Source organism: Mandrillus leucophaeus, unplaced genomic scaffold, assembly GCF_000951045.1.
Source record: "Mandrillus leucophaeus isolate KB7577 unplaced genomic scaffold, Mleu.le_1.0 Scaffold638, whole genome shotgun sequence".
NCBI lineage: Eukaryota > Metazoa > Chordata > Mammalia > Primates > Cercopithecidae > Mandrillus > Mandrillus leucophaeus.
The window spans coordinates 856,815-871,227 of NW_012106897.1; the positions used below are offsets into that span (position 1 = coordinate 856,815).

Sequence of the window (14,413 nt, forward strand, 5' to 3'; positions counted from 1 at the left end):
AAAAAAAAAAAAAAGTTGATTGAAATTTTTTTTTTATATCGCTAGGCAGAAGTGTTCTTTTAATCTGTGCATCTACCAGGCTAATGAGGAGTAAATTCTGCCTCTTTATGCTGTGCTTCCTATGTTGCATGCTCAGCATTAGTTCGTGAATTTGTGTGAGCCTCTATAATCAACAGAATGTATAAAATGTTCAGGGGGGATTATTAGATTATCCCCCAATAGCTAAGGCTCTTCTTAATTTCCAAAATCCAGAATGGTATTTTTACAACATTATATAATTGATCTATACATAATGATAAATACTTTTATACATATATAAGTTACTGTGCACTCAATAAGTTTTTTTAACTTTTACCCGTTGCTTATATTTTCAGTTCTCGTGATTCCAAGATAATAATAGTCTCCAAAACAAAATCATAAATCAGTAATTTCTTCTTCTTTCTGTGAGATACAAAATTGAATAATTTTACGTTTTTTCCTAACTTGGCTTACTTTATGTAGGTGGCATTAATATATGAATGGTAAAAAAGTAGGAGAAGCCGAAGGCCTAGTTAGTAGTGTCCCAATTTACTATAATGAAATTTAGTAAATAATAATGTCCCAATTTCAGTGTCCCATTGAATTTTCATTATAGCAAATTTCTTGATTTTTCTCTTACCTTCTTTAAGTAGTGCCTTGCATCAAATAATCTCCCAGTCACTCAACTGTTTATCATTATTATATTTGCTTATGTCCTTTTCTTTTCCTTATTTAAGCTGGATTGTAGTCACGTATTCCACTTACAGTGCTGTCGGCGAGTTTTAGAAAATCGATGGCTTGGCCCAAGGATAACATTTGGATTTATATCTTGTCCCATTTGTAAGGTATGGAAAGAATCTGAAATCGTGTACTTTCTTTTTCTTTTGTTCTTTCTTTTCACCTTTCAAAATAAACATATGTCAGCATTTCTTGGTTTCCTCTCCAGTTTACGTTTTACACACCAGTCACTAGCAATTTCTTCCATTCTCATTCATGTGGAATGAGAGAGATAGAAACAGAGAGAGAATGTAATCTCTCTGTTATAATGCATCTCAAAACAGTAATTGTCCATTTAAAATTGATTACACTCTGTTAAACATATTACATGAAAAAGTTCATTTAAACATCCTGATGCATTAAGGGGCATGCATCTCTACTCTCAGACCACCAGAGAGGTCAGTTGACATAACATGACAACGACTACTAAAAAGAATGATCCTCTGGTGTTTGTAAAAACTGATACCTGCCATTAAAGAGTGAAATTGGAACCCTCAGTACCACTAGAACAGATTCTTTTAGAGCTTAGTTAAAACAAGGAGAAAGTTCTTGGCATTTTGACACGTTTCTACAAAGGTAGTCAGCAAGTAGGAAGTTGTTTTGGCAAGCTAATAATGATTAACAAAAAGCTCTTTTTAAAGAGTGTGGCAGCATTTTCCCTATTAATTCATCTTTCCTTTTTGTTCTATTAAGCTGTTCCTATTTTCTTATCTTCATATTTGCAAACTAATATGAAGAGTATAATATGGAAAGACTTAGTACAATCATTGTCTAGATAGACTGAGGAATAATCAAAAAGATTGTAGTATTTTGCTCTCCCCTCTCATATGTTGCCGCAAATATTAATAGATACATGAAGGTTTTATAGCAAATACTACCTGTTCACTTCTGTCACCTGGCATTCTGCCTTCCCCTCAAGGAAGCATTACACACACGCGCACACACACACACACACACACACACACACAGCGTGTCTTATTTGTGGCAGCAAGGTAACTTTATTTCCACAATAGCTAGGGCAACAGGAGATATATTTCAGACTCAGGAAATATAAAGCTAATAAAATGGAATTTTCATTCTCTGTGTCCCGTTTGCCCCATTTTCCCTGCTCTTGGGAAAATACGGGCTTCTAAAGACTTTACAGGGTGTTTTTCAAATGACATTTTATTTAGAATATGTGTGCTCTGTGGTTATCTTCTAGCACAATGCTTGGCATTTAGGTGCATAGTAAGTATGTGTTGAGTTGATTGATAAATGATTCTTCTAAAGAATGTTCATTTTTTTATTGCAGAACAAAATTAATCACATAGTACTAAAAGACCTACTTGATCCAATAAAAGAACTCTATGAGGATGTCAGAAGAAAAGCCTTAATGAGATTGGAATATGAAGGTCTGCATAAGAGTGAAGCTATCACAACTCCTGGTGTGAGGTTTTATAATGACCCAGCTGGCTATGCAATGAATCGATATGCATATTATGTCTGCTACAAATGCAGAAAGGTATGCTATAAATTATACTGAGAAGTTTTAAAAACTAGAGCTTACCTATATGATTAAGAATTCAAATTGTACAGTGATATCTAATTATTCCATCTTAAGCCTGAAGTTAAAAATAAGGTAGCTTGGTACAATGTTTCCCAATGTTTCCAGTAAAACTAGTTTACTTAACTTGTTTGGGGATTCTTTATTTAACCTGAACAAACTTTTGGAGACATGCAGTATTTCTGTATACAAGCCACTTCCCATCAGTAATAACCTGTTTGCCTAGGGCAATTCCTTCTCTAATAAACTTCTCTCACTTGACTCTGCTAACCATTCCTTCCTTAAAACTCTTAATTCCTTGGCTTCCAGGACAGCACTTTCTTTTTCTGTCCTCCTTCCTTCCTGGTCAATTATCTTTAACTACTTCTTCTTTTTTTTTTTTTAACCTACCCCTTACATATTTGTTTTCCCAGAGCTCCGTTCTTGGCTACTTAATAAATACTTCTTACCTTGAGTGACCTCTTTTACATCTATACCTTCACCTACCACGTATACCTTTATGACCTTCCAAAATTGTTGAGATTTAGTTACAAATATCCAACTGTGTACCAGACATTTGAATCTTTCACACATACTTCAGAGTTCACGTGTCAGGTATTATATTCATCAGTCTTGGCCGGGCACAGTGGCTTACACATGTCATCCCAGCACTTTGGGAGGCCAAGGTAGGTGGATTTCTTGAGCTCAGGAGTTTGAGACCACCCAGGGCAAAATGGCAAAACCCCATCTCTACAAAAACTACAAAATTGAGACAGGTAGGTTGGCATGTACCTGCAGTCTCAGCTACTTGGGGGACTGAAGCAGGGGAATCGCTTGAGTCCAGGGGGTTGAGGCTGCAATGAGCTGTGTTCATGCCACTGCAGTCCAGCCTGGGTGACATAGTGAGACCCTGTCTCAAAAAAAAAAAAAAAATGACTTTACCAGTCTCTGATCTTTATTGACAAAATCCTATCAATTCTGTCTCCAGATCTCTCTTGAGTCCTTTTGTCTTTCCATTACATCTCCAGCAAACCTAATCATTTTCCTTGGTAATTACAGTAGCCTTCTTCCTGAGCTTGGGTGTAGAACCTCTAATTCCTCCATTGCATCCCTTACACTGCTGCTAATTAATACTTCTAGATCTGAAATCTAATTGTATCATTTTTCTACTATAATACCGTAGCCCAGTCTCCCTCTCCAGTCTCATCTCCGAAGATGCTATCATTTGCTCTACATTTGCTACAACATACCAAATAACTTGCATTTCCCAGACTCAGCCCTGTCTGCCCACCCACTGACACCCCCCTGCCATTGCACAGTCCGTTGCTGTTCAAAGGATGCTCTTCCCTACCTCCACCTGCAAATTTTACTCTGACCTGGCACCCCCAGCCCCATACACACATGCTGTCATGCAGAGCCTAATCTGTCTTGTCATACCTCAGCCTTCAGCTCAGGTTTCACCTCCTCTGTAACATGCCTCCATCTCACTTCCATCAACACCACCACATGATTTTGGTATCTTGCAGGCGTCTAGCATAGTACCGCCTATTCTGCATTGTGACTACTGGACTACTTATCTCTCTGCCCCACTTGATAAGTTCCTTGAGTAGCATAGTACTGCCTATTCTGCATCATGACTACTGGACCACTTATCACTCTGCACCACTTGATAAGTTCCTTGAGGACACAGACTATGTTTTTTCATTTTTCCATCTCTAGTACTTGGCACTTATTAGATACAGAGTTAAGTGGAGAGTGAATAAATGAGTGAACGAATGACTACATGAGAAAGATGCATAGTCCCCCAGTGTAGCAAAAAGAAAATACAGGATGAATGGATGTCTGAGTAGCGAGATGATAGCTAGAAAGGCAGATAGATACGTGCACACCCAATAGTGTACATTTATGAAACTTGTATTGTTACAAATAACAAAATAGTATTTCTGTGTGTTTCATGTACTAAACATTATAAATGAATATTGTGCTATTTCAGAGTAGCAATCAAATGTTTAGGAAGCCAAGCAGAGGATATAGAAAAGTGAAACAGCTGGAGTAAGCAGTCCCCAGGACAAACCAAAATACTTCCAGGGTTAGGTTTAGCTGGTGAACGACCGTTTATAACCTCTGCATCAGTGGATCCTGTCTTTGAACCTGTTTTTCTAGTATAAGTAATAGATTTATATTGACTCAGTTTGTTTATTCCCAATCCGGACATAGCTTTTTGACTACGAGACATGATGTGCATGCAAATTGTCCCAGTTCCTTGGTGTCACTTATTCTCTGCCCAGGGCAAAATACAGATAAATCACCCATCATGATATTTTTATTTATTCATGATAATTTTATTTATTCAAATTCTATTCAATTGTCTGTATTGGAAATTGTTGAGTTCCTGCCTATTGCATAACTTTATAACTATGAGCAGTATTGTGAATAGAATTACCAAATTTGCCTTTTTTTTTTTTTTTTTTTTTTTTTGAGATGGGGTCTCACATTTTACCCAGGCTGGAGTGCAGTGGCATGATCTCAGCTCACTGCAGCCTCCACCTCCTGGGCTCAAACAAGCCTTCCACCTGCGCCTCCTGAGTAGCTGGGACCACAGGTCCACACCATCACACCTGGCTAATTTGTTTGCTTGTTTGTATTTTTGATAGAGATGGGTTTTGCCATGTTGCCCGGGCTGGTCTTGAACTCCTGAGCTCAAGGAATCTGTCTGCCTCACCCTCCCAAAGTGCTGGGATTACAGGTGTGAGCCACCATGCCCAGCCTGCCTTTCCTTCTTAAAAAACGTGTGATCAGAAGATGCTTAAAAGTACTTTTTTCTTTCCCATTAGCCTTGGAATTACGATTCTATACTAATTACTTTTGCAGTATTATAAATTGAGAATTGCTAAGCATATTTATTAAAATAGTAGAAGGGAATATATATTTTAACATTTCAAAATGAGAAAAGTTTCTCAAACTTGACCCTGAAAAAAGCATACCTTTTACTACTTAACATTCTGTTGATATTTATTTGGAATATTATGCTTTTTTGTCATTTTGTTTTAATAGGACAATGTATCTCCCTACTTTAAACGTGAATCCATTTGAGAATCGAAATAGCTTTAGGCCAGGCATGGTGGCTCATGCCAATAATCCCAGCATTTTGGGAGGCCAAGGCAGGAGGATCACCTGAGCCCAGGAATTTGAGACCAGCCTGGGCAGCATAGGGAGACCCTGTCTCTACAGATAATTAAACAATTAGCCAGGCATGGTGGTGTGCACCTATGATCCTAGCTACTCAGGAGGTTGAGTTGGGCGGATCGCCTGAGCCCGAGAGATTGAGGCTATAGGGAGCCATGATTGTGCCACTGTGCTCCAGCCTGGGCAACAGAGTGAGACCCCGTCTCAAAGAAACAGAGAGAGAGGAGGAAGAGGAGAAGAGAAGGGGAGGAAGGGAAGGAGGGAAGTAAGGAAGGGAAGGAAGGAGGGGAAGAAACAAAAAGAAGAAATAGTTTTATTTTTTACCCTGATCCACCCTACATACAGTCAGCAATACGGGCATGCACTTGGCATTTCAAGGGATGGTCTAGTAGATATTAGTATTTTCTAAAACCCCTTGATCTGACTTTCACTATGCCCATACTGTATCTCCCATGCCAGAGTTTTATTTTTTCCTGCTGTAATCTAGATGTGTTTTCTCCACAGGCATATTTTGGTGGTGAAGCTCGCTGTGATGCTGAGGCTGGACAGGGAGATGATTATGATCCCAGAGAGCTCATTTGTGGTGCCTGTTCTGATGTTTCCAGGGCTCAGGTAGGCAAGACATTGTATTAGAAACAACAGTTTAGAAATGTTAAATAATATTTTTTTAAACAATAATATGGTGGGAATATAAATCAGGCTTTTCTCCTCAGTATTTTCTGATATTTGTTCAGTGTTGTATAATTTTTCACATTATTTCATATATATTATTTCCTTTGGGTAATTATTTTATAATTTTGTCTTCCATGAAATGATCACCATAGTTAAACAATGTAATAAATTTACTTATTTTCTTAGTTTCTTAAACCTGCAGTGAAACTTTTAGGTTTTCCCCTCTTCAGTGAAATATTCCCAGTATATCTGTGAGATTATGAGAGAGGTTAACTTCATTAATTTTCAGTTTGACAGGCCATAAAACATTCATAAAGAAATTAAGTAGCTTGCTTATTAAATCAGATAGATTATGATGGAAATGGGATTAGAACTTGGATCTTTGTCCAGACCTTTTGGGCAGAGCCACATATTTATTTGTTAGTTTTCAAACATGTGTATCATCAGTTTTTCAATCAATTTTTAGAGTTATGTATGCCCTCAAAATATGAATTAAGGAGCTATCTATGTATATGCCTATCTTAAGTGTGATTGAAATAGTCTCACTATGATCTTGTGTCTGTCTTTTCTCTTTTGCTATAGATGTGTCCCAAACATGGCACAGACTTTTTGGAATATAAATGTCGCTACTGCTGTTCAGTGGCTGTCTTTTTCTGTTTTGGAACAACACATTTTTGTAATGCTTGTCATGATGATTTTCAAAGAATGACTAGCATTCCTAAGGAAGAACTACCACACTGTCCTGCAGGTATGCTTTCAATATTTTAAAATCACGATTATGATCTATATACTGTAGTTTTATGTAAACATTAATATGAACGCTCTTTGTTTCAAGTGACAGAAACTCAATTCAAACTAGCCTAAAGAAGCAGGAGGAATTCCTTGATCCTTGTAAGCATATGACTTTCTGGGTGAAGTAGGAAGCAAGCTGATCATCGTGAGTGAGGAGTTAGCTCTGACGGAGCAGATCTCTTGGGGAGTGAGAATGCAGTCTACTAAGGATTGGTGAAAAGATGGCTGTTCCACACTAAAAAGTCATATGAAGTTCAATATTACAGAACCATTTAAAAGGATTCAGTGTTTTTTTTTTTTAAATGAAGCCTGGAACCATTGCCATAGAATGAACAAATGATTTAATCTAGAATGGCTGGGAATCAGCAGTGTAGTGAGCATCAGAAAGTCAAGGGAATTAAAGAAACCACTCAGAATACAGGAAAAATGATTGTCTATGAAAAGCAGGCTGAGGGGAAAGAAGTATGAAACCAAAAAGAAGCTAAAAGTACTGGAAGAGGACAGGAAGCTGCTGGAACAGTGAAGTGGAATACCAGGCTTCACAGAAGTGAGAGAAGTGGAAGGAGAGGTCCATGCGACCATAGGAGAGAATTTTACATATGATGTATCTGAAATTAGTGGAAATACATGCACAAGTACATACAGCACAATATACCATGTTGTCAAAGCTGGAAAACACATACTGCCATCTGTTGCTTATCAGAGTGCAAGTGACAGACCTCTCTGGAAAACAGCTTGATAGTGCCTCTCAGAATTACCGGTGTGTGAACCCTTCAGCACTCCCTCTTCAGGGATATAGCTACAAATGTGAGGACAATAAAAAAGGGCAAATAAACAAGGTTATTAACTACAGCATTGCTGTGATCATAAAAATGTATAAACAATGCTAGTATCCAGTAGGGTAGTAGCTAATATTATGCATCAGTAAAAAAAAAAAAAAAAAAAAAAAAAAAAAGCGTTTCTGTGTGCTGATTTGGAAAGATATTTAGGAGATAGTATCAGATGAAAAAAGCAAATTAGACCGGGTGGGGTGGCTGACACCTGTAATCCCAGCACTATGGGAGGGCAGGGTGGGTGGATCACTTGAGGTCAGAAGTACAAGACCAGCCTGGCCAACATGGTGAAACCCCATCTCTACTAAAAATACAAAAATTAGCCAGGCATGGTGGCGGGCACCTGTAATCCAAGCTACTTGTGAGGCTGAGGCCGGAGAATCACTTGAGCCTGAGAGGTGGAGGTTGCAGTGAGCCAAGATTGCGCCACTGCACTCCAGCCTGGGCGACAGAGCTGTTTCAAAAAAAAAAAAAAAAAGCAAATTGCAGAACAGGGTATGTAGTATGCTGCCTTTTGTTACGAGGGAAAATTAGACTATCTAGTCATATTTACATAGAGAAACCCCTGGAAAGATACTCAAGAAACTAATACTATTGATTAACTATTGGGAAAAACAAGAAAAAGATGAGGGTAGAGACCGGGGAAGTGGCTTCCAATCGTATCATTTTTAACAGTTTGATTTTAAACCATGTGAAACATATACTATCCATTTCAAAATAAAGATAAGTAGGGTTTTTTCAAGTATGACTACTTTTTACCATTTGCTCATGTCAAAAATTGTTTTACTGTTTCTCCTCAAATACTGTTTTTTTAAATAGAAGTAGCAGGCTTTGAAGGAAGCAAGGTCAGAATGATGTGAAGCCGAGGTTATGTAGGATAATAGACAGAATAGAGATGTGAGCCATGCATGGAGGGAGGGGATGATGTGTTGGAGATCAGCAAGTGAAGGGAGTGTGAAAAGGGCAGTATTCTAGATGACTCTAGATGACTTTAGCTTGGAGGAAGGGCAATTACTGAATGAAAGTTGTAGGTTGTGGTCTGGAAATAGGAACCAAGAGAAAAATCAGTCACACATTGTAACCATATGACTGGAGGAGCTTGGGAGATAACCAGCCTCCAGTTGAGAAAGATTTAAGGCAAGCAGTGTCTTCAGGGGAAATCTAGATTTTACTTAAAGTTTCCTCTGCCTTAAGAAACAGAAACAAGTATGCTAAAAATAAGGAAGTTAACAATGAAACAAGTTCAGAGAACTCAGTGGTGGGTAGTACCTGAGAGAGGAGGGTCAGGCTTCCCCTCATACAGTCACAGGATCAGGGCAGCCAACACAAAGAAATCACAGGAGGGAGGCAGGGGAGGAGCCAGAGTCGGCAGAAGGAAGGAATGACCTCGGTCCTGGGCATTTTCACACATACTTTCTCAATTTTTACAACCTACGAGGAGATGGTATTATCCCTATGTTATCAAATGGAAAACAGGGCTAGGGAGGTTAATGAACTGGCCTAAGACAAGTACACTGAGATTGAGGTATACTCTCCCAGCCTCACACATCCCTCGAACTCATCCATTCATTTAGAGAACTGGAATAGAATAAAGAAGATCCCACAGGGATATGGGTAGGGAAGATGGCCATATACAGTTTACTTAAAAGGACAGAAGAAGCAATTCTCTAACCACTCTCAACCCTGTTAATTCTAATATTTTTAGATAATCAGTCTTCATCCGTTCAAGCCGCTATAACAAAATACTGTAAACTCGGTAGCTTATGAACAGTGGAAATTTATTCTCACAGTTCTGGAGACCAGGAAGTCTAAGATCTAGGAACCAGCAGATGAGGTGTCTGGAGAGGGCCCACTTTCAGCCTCATAGGTGGCACTTTCTTGCTGTTGTGGAAGGGCAGGGGGCCTCTCCTGGGTCTCATTTATAGAAGAGCACTAATCCTATTCATGGGTTCCACCCCATGACCTCATCACCTCCCACAGCTCTACCTCCTAACACCATAACATTGGTGTTACTGTTGTAGTCTCAGCAGTGCACCAAGATATAATAGTCTCTCATTGTCTGAGATAATGCCCGGAGTTCTTTTTCCTATCTCCAAGATGATTAAGGAGCACAGACAGGAAGATGAGGTTAGAGCGAAAGTTTAACAAGCAAAAGAAGAAAGCTCTCTGCCAGCAGAGAAGGTGACCCAAACGGGGTGCTCCCTATGAGGCTGGGGCCCAGGGTTTTTATGGACTGGAAAGGGGAAGGAATGGGCTTAGTCTCCCTGCTGTCTTGGAGAGAGCCTGACTCAGCTGGGCCCGGGACCTTGGCCCAGGAACCCACTGGAGCCCACTGTGCCTATGCCCACAAAAGGAGAGAGCCCCCTGACTATACGAAGGACAAAGGCCTTTCCTTTTTTTTCTTTTTGAGGTGGAGTCTCGCTCTGTCGCCCAGGCTGGAGTGCAGTGGCGCAATCTCGGCTCACGGCAAGCTCCGCCTCCCGGGTTCACGCCATTCTCCTGCCTCAACCTCCCGAGTAGCTGGGACTACAGGCGCCCGCCACCACGCCCGTCTAATTTTTTGTACCTGTAGTAGAAACGGAGTTTCACCGTGTTAGCCCAGTTGGTCTCGATTTCCTGACCTCGTAATCTGCCCGCCTCAGCCTCCAAAGTACTGGGATTACAGGTGTGAGCCACCGCGCCCGACCGAACAAAGGCATTTCTATGCCAGGTCTTGTCCTTTATCTGATGGAAGGTTTTTCTGTCTGTGCAGCCGTGGGCATGTCTTTAGGCACAATGCCCTGTGCTAGTTCCCTCATCGGTGCCTGCAGCTTGACTTTTTTTCCCCAGGCTGCTTTTTATGTTATATGGGGATGAGGCACTGACCTGTGGACCTGGGGCTCTCCGGGGACCCTTCCCTTGCTATCTACCTAAGGCAAACTAACTCCTTTCATTAACACGTCAGTATATAAATTTGGAGGGGCACAAACACATCGAGACCATAGCATAATCCCTTTATCCATTTCTTTCTAAAATTTTTATTGACTACCTTCTCGTGCCAGGATACGTAATCTTCACAGCACCCCATGAGTTAGGTATTGCTGTGCCTGTTTTAAAGATGAGGAATCTAAGAATCAGAAAAATTAATTTTACTTCAGTTTCATATCTATAAAATGAGGATAATAGTTTCTGCCTCCTATGACTGTTAAGCAGTTAAGTAGTTGATATACTAGAACAGTGCCTCAGTAGTAAGCACTCAAATGTTTGCAGGTGTGTTCTCACTATTTTTATTTCTCACCATCATGTTGGATTATGAACACCTCGAGGATGGGAGCCATGCACTCTTCATCTTTAATCCCAAGTACCTGACAATGCCATTCATACATTAGGCATGCAGTAAATATTTGTGGAGTAAATGAGTCATTGTTTTCCTTGAAAAAACCCAAGGGCTGCAGTTTGTGTCACCACCATTGATATGTTGTGTATCTGAACTAGATCTGCCATTGAGTGTCCCCATCTTGCTCACTCGCCCCCACCCACTGGTGGGGTGGACACCAATCTGCAGTGTGATTTGAAGCAGGAGCTACTGAACTTTCTAACAGGAATAGTTAACGTTCTAGCAAACCTCTGGCATCCTCCCGTGCTGACCCATCCTGGGTCTGTGCCTGCATTTGTCTGAGGTGGCACTCATTGCTACTCTCATGCCTGTTAGCTCTAACCTGAAGTTGACTTCTCTGTCTGAGATTAGCTGTCTTCAGTTTGACACTTACTCTCATGTCTTGGTCTTACTCTTATATGGAACTTACTTTTTATTCCTCTAGATCAGGCCTCAGTTTGTGGTTGTTCAGTAATAGTAGTAATAGCCAACATTTATTGAGTATTTATACTGTGCAGGCTAAGAGCTTTATAAATGCTAGCCTTTTGTCCATCGTGGTTTCCTTCTCTTATGTCAGAGATGTTTTTAACCCAGAAAAGGTAAAGTAAATGAGATGTCATTCCTCATTGATCAGTGTAAGCTCATTCCATCCAATCGCGTGATATTTTTCTCTCAAGCACAATCAGAATTTACATTTATTATTTTGAAAACTAGCTGTAGAAAACTAATGCACAGTTCCTATTCCTTCATCTAGTATTAAATAGGGACTCTGCTTTCAAGTATAATAAGCCTAGCGTGTTCTCCTGACAAAGTAAGCCTCCTCGTTTCTAAAGAAACTAAAAATCTTTTTGAAATGATATGAAACCCATGACGTGAAGCACATTAATATAATAATTATCTTTTTTAAAATACTGTTTTGGGTACATTTTATAGGCCTACTTTGATTATAACCAACAAATTCATATCTTCCCCAAAGTGTTTTTTCCACTTTGTATTTTATAATATTGTTCATATTTTTAACTTGATCAATTTTCATTTTCCTGCTAATATCCTTCAGCTACTTTTAAAAATTACAGGAATCATTGGCCTTCCCATTTTACCAGTGTATGCTTTTTTATCAGTGAAGATAAAAGGGAAAACACGGCTTCTTTAAACTTAAATTCGTTTTTACTTATAGAATATTCTACACAAAAATCTCCCTGTTTTCTATTCAGAAAAATAATGTTCTGCCAGACTAAATTGAGGGGTTTTGTGACCTTTTTTGTTCATTGCTCTTTGTTTTAAAATGATATATCTAATGCATTTATTAATAGAAGAAGATCTGTAGCTCAAAGTGATCCTCTCTAGGCAGGATATAGTGAGTAAGAGATCCCGTCACTTCTTCCATTATACATATCTCTGTTATGTTGAATTTTTTATAGTGAATATTTTTTACTTTTGTGATCAGAAGAAAAATTTCTAATTGTTATATTTGTATAACCATAGTGATGTTACTTCTTTGAATAACCTATCAGTGATTTATATGTCTATAAAATTTATATGTGTGTATTCTTAAAACATTATTTTCCTTTGCCTCCTTCAAATTTATACAGGTCCCAAAGGCAAGCAGTTAGAAGGAACTGAATGTCCACTCCATGTTGTTCATCCACCCACTGGGGAAGAGTTTGCTCTGGGATGTGGAGTGTGCAGAAATGCCCACACTTTTTAGAACACTCAGATCCTTTGTCTACAGAGAGAAAAGTTGCCTTCATCCCCCAAGAGGATGCGGTAAAGTTTAAACTCTGCTCAGGATAAGGACGGGACCATTTTTACATCCATGAAAATGAACCATTCACAGTGCAAGAAGGATGCCAAATACCATGTACATAATTCTTGCTATGGAAAGTTTCCCCATTATTTTGGTTTATCTTCTTTTGAACAAATGACATCAAACTTGTGAGGTGTTTGCATGTGGCCATTACCGTCATTGGCCTGTGAAGCATTGGACATTTATAGATAATTGATATAAAAGAATCGCCATGCCCATGGGCTAAGAACGATGCTGGCTTTCAAGCAAAAAAGAAAAATAATCATTGTTTATTGTATACTGCCTTTTTGTAATCCTGTACAATTGCATCACGGGTGGGGATAAAAAGAGGAATATTCTGGTTTATTTCCTAGACTGTTATTTAAAAAAAAAAAAATTGTGTTAGGACAGCATATAAATGTAATAAGTATCACACTGTATATAAAGATATCAATGTTTGTCCTGTATAAGAATTACTAAATTACAAATGCAATTTCATTTAAACTTCTAGGTTAAGTTTGAGCCTGAAATTTTAATGAAGTGCAATACTGAGTGTGCCTCATTATCTTGCAGCTGTAAACATATTGGAATGTACATGTCAATAAAGCCACTGTACATTTTTATACAGTGATAAAGTCTACCACTGTGGGAGGTGTTGTTTGAGAAACAAAATTTAAACACCTTTAAGGTCTAAAAGTCTAGTTTTCTTCAGAAAGAAATTTACTAACACAACACAATCAAAAATTTCACAACTGTTAGGAAAAATAAGAATAGTAATGAGGTGCAATGTTGGAATCTTGAACCCTAAGCAGATGATCATATATATATTCATAGGTAGATGTATTCATACCAAAGACAGAAAAAAACATTTAGGAAATTAATCAACTTCTATTTTAACTAGCAGCATTTTTAACTTTATTTATTTATGAGACAGGGGCTTACACTGTCTCCCAGACTGGAGTACAGTGGCGTGATCTCAGCTCACTGCAGCCCCCACCTGGGCTCAAGCGATCCTCCAGCTTCAGCCCCCTGAGTAGCTGAGACTACAGGCATGCACCAGCACCATGCCCAGCTAATTTTGTATTTTTTGTAGCGATGGGGTTTCGCCATGTTGCCGTGGCTGGTCTCAAACTCCTAGGATCAAGCAATCCCCACCGTTTCAGCCTCCCAAAGTGCTAGGATTACAGGCGTGAGCCACTGCACCCAGCCCTTTTTGAACTGTATATAAAGTAATAAAATCAATAATTTTTATTCATTTTCTATAGACAACGGTGTGTTTAAGTACATCTTTTTGACACTTGAGTCACGAAATTGCCAAATTATTGATTGTTGACTCATCATACATCAGATTAGCAAAAGTTTTTGTTGTTGTTATTGTTTTTGAGACAGTCTCACTCTGCCGCCCACGCTGGAGTGCAGCGGCACCATCTCGGCTCACTGCAACCTCCGCCTCCCAGGTTCAAGCGATTCTC

General features: G+C 39.1%; 1 protein-coding gene across 1 annotated transcript in view; it reads left to right on the forward strand.

Annotated features, from left to right (window-relative positions):
* MYCBP2 (MYC binding protein 2, E3 ubiquitin protein ligase) overlaps positions 1–13,581 on the forward strand; it is a 271,487-nt gene extending 257,906 nt beyond the window's left edge. Inside the window, exons 78-82 of the mRNA XM_012000660.1 lie at positions 672–863; positions 2,087–2,296; positions 6,008–6,115; positions 6,758–6,923; positions 12,748–13,581. Of these exons, the coding sequence (XP_011856050.1) occupies positions 672–863; positions 2,087–2,296; positions 6,008–6,115; positions 6,758–6,923; positions 12,748–12,863 (792 nt within the window). The 3' untranslated portion in view covers positions 12,864–13,581. The remainder of the gene's footprint in view (positions 1–671; positions 864–2,086; positions 2,297–6,007; positions 6,116–6,757; positions 6,924–12,747) is intronic.
* The last annotated feature ends 832 nt before the right edge of the window (positions 13,582–14,413 follow it).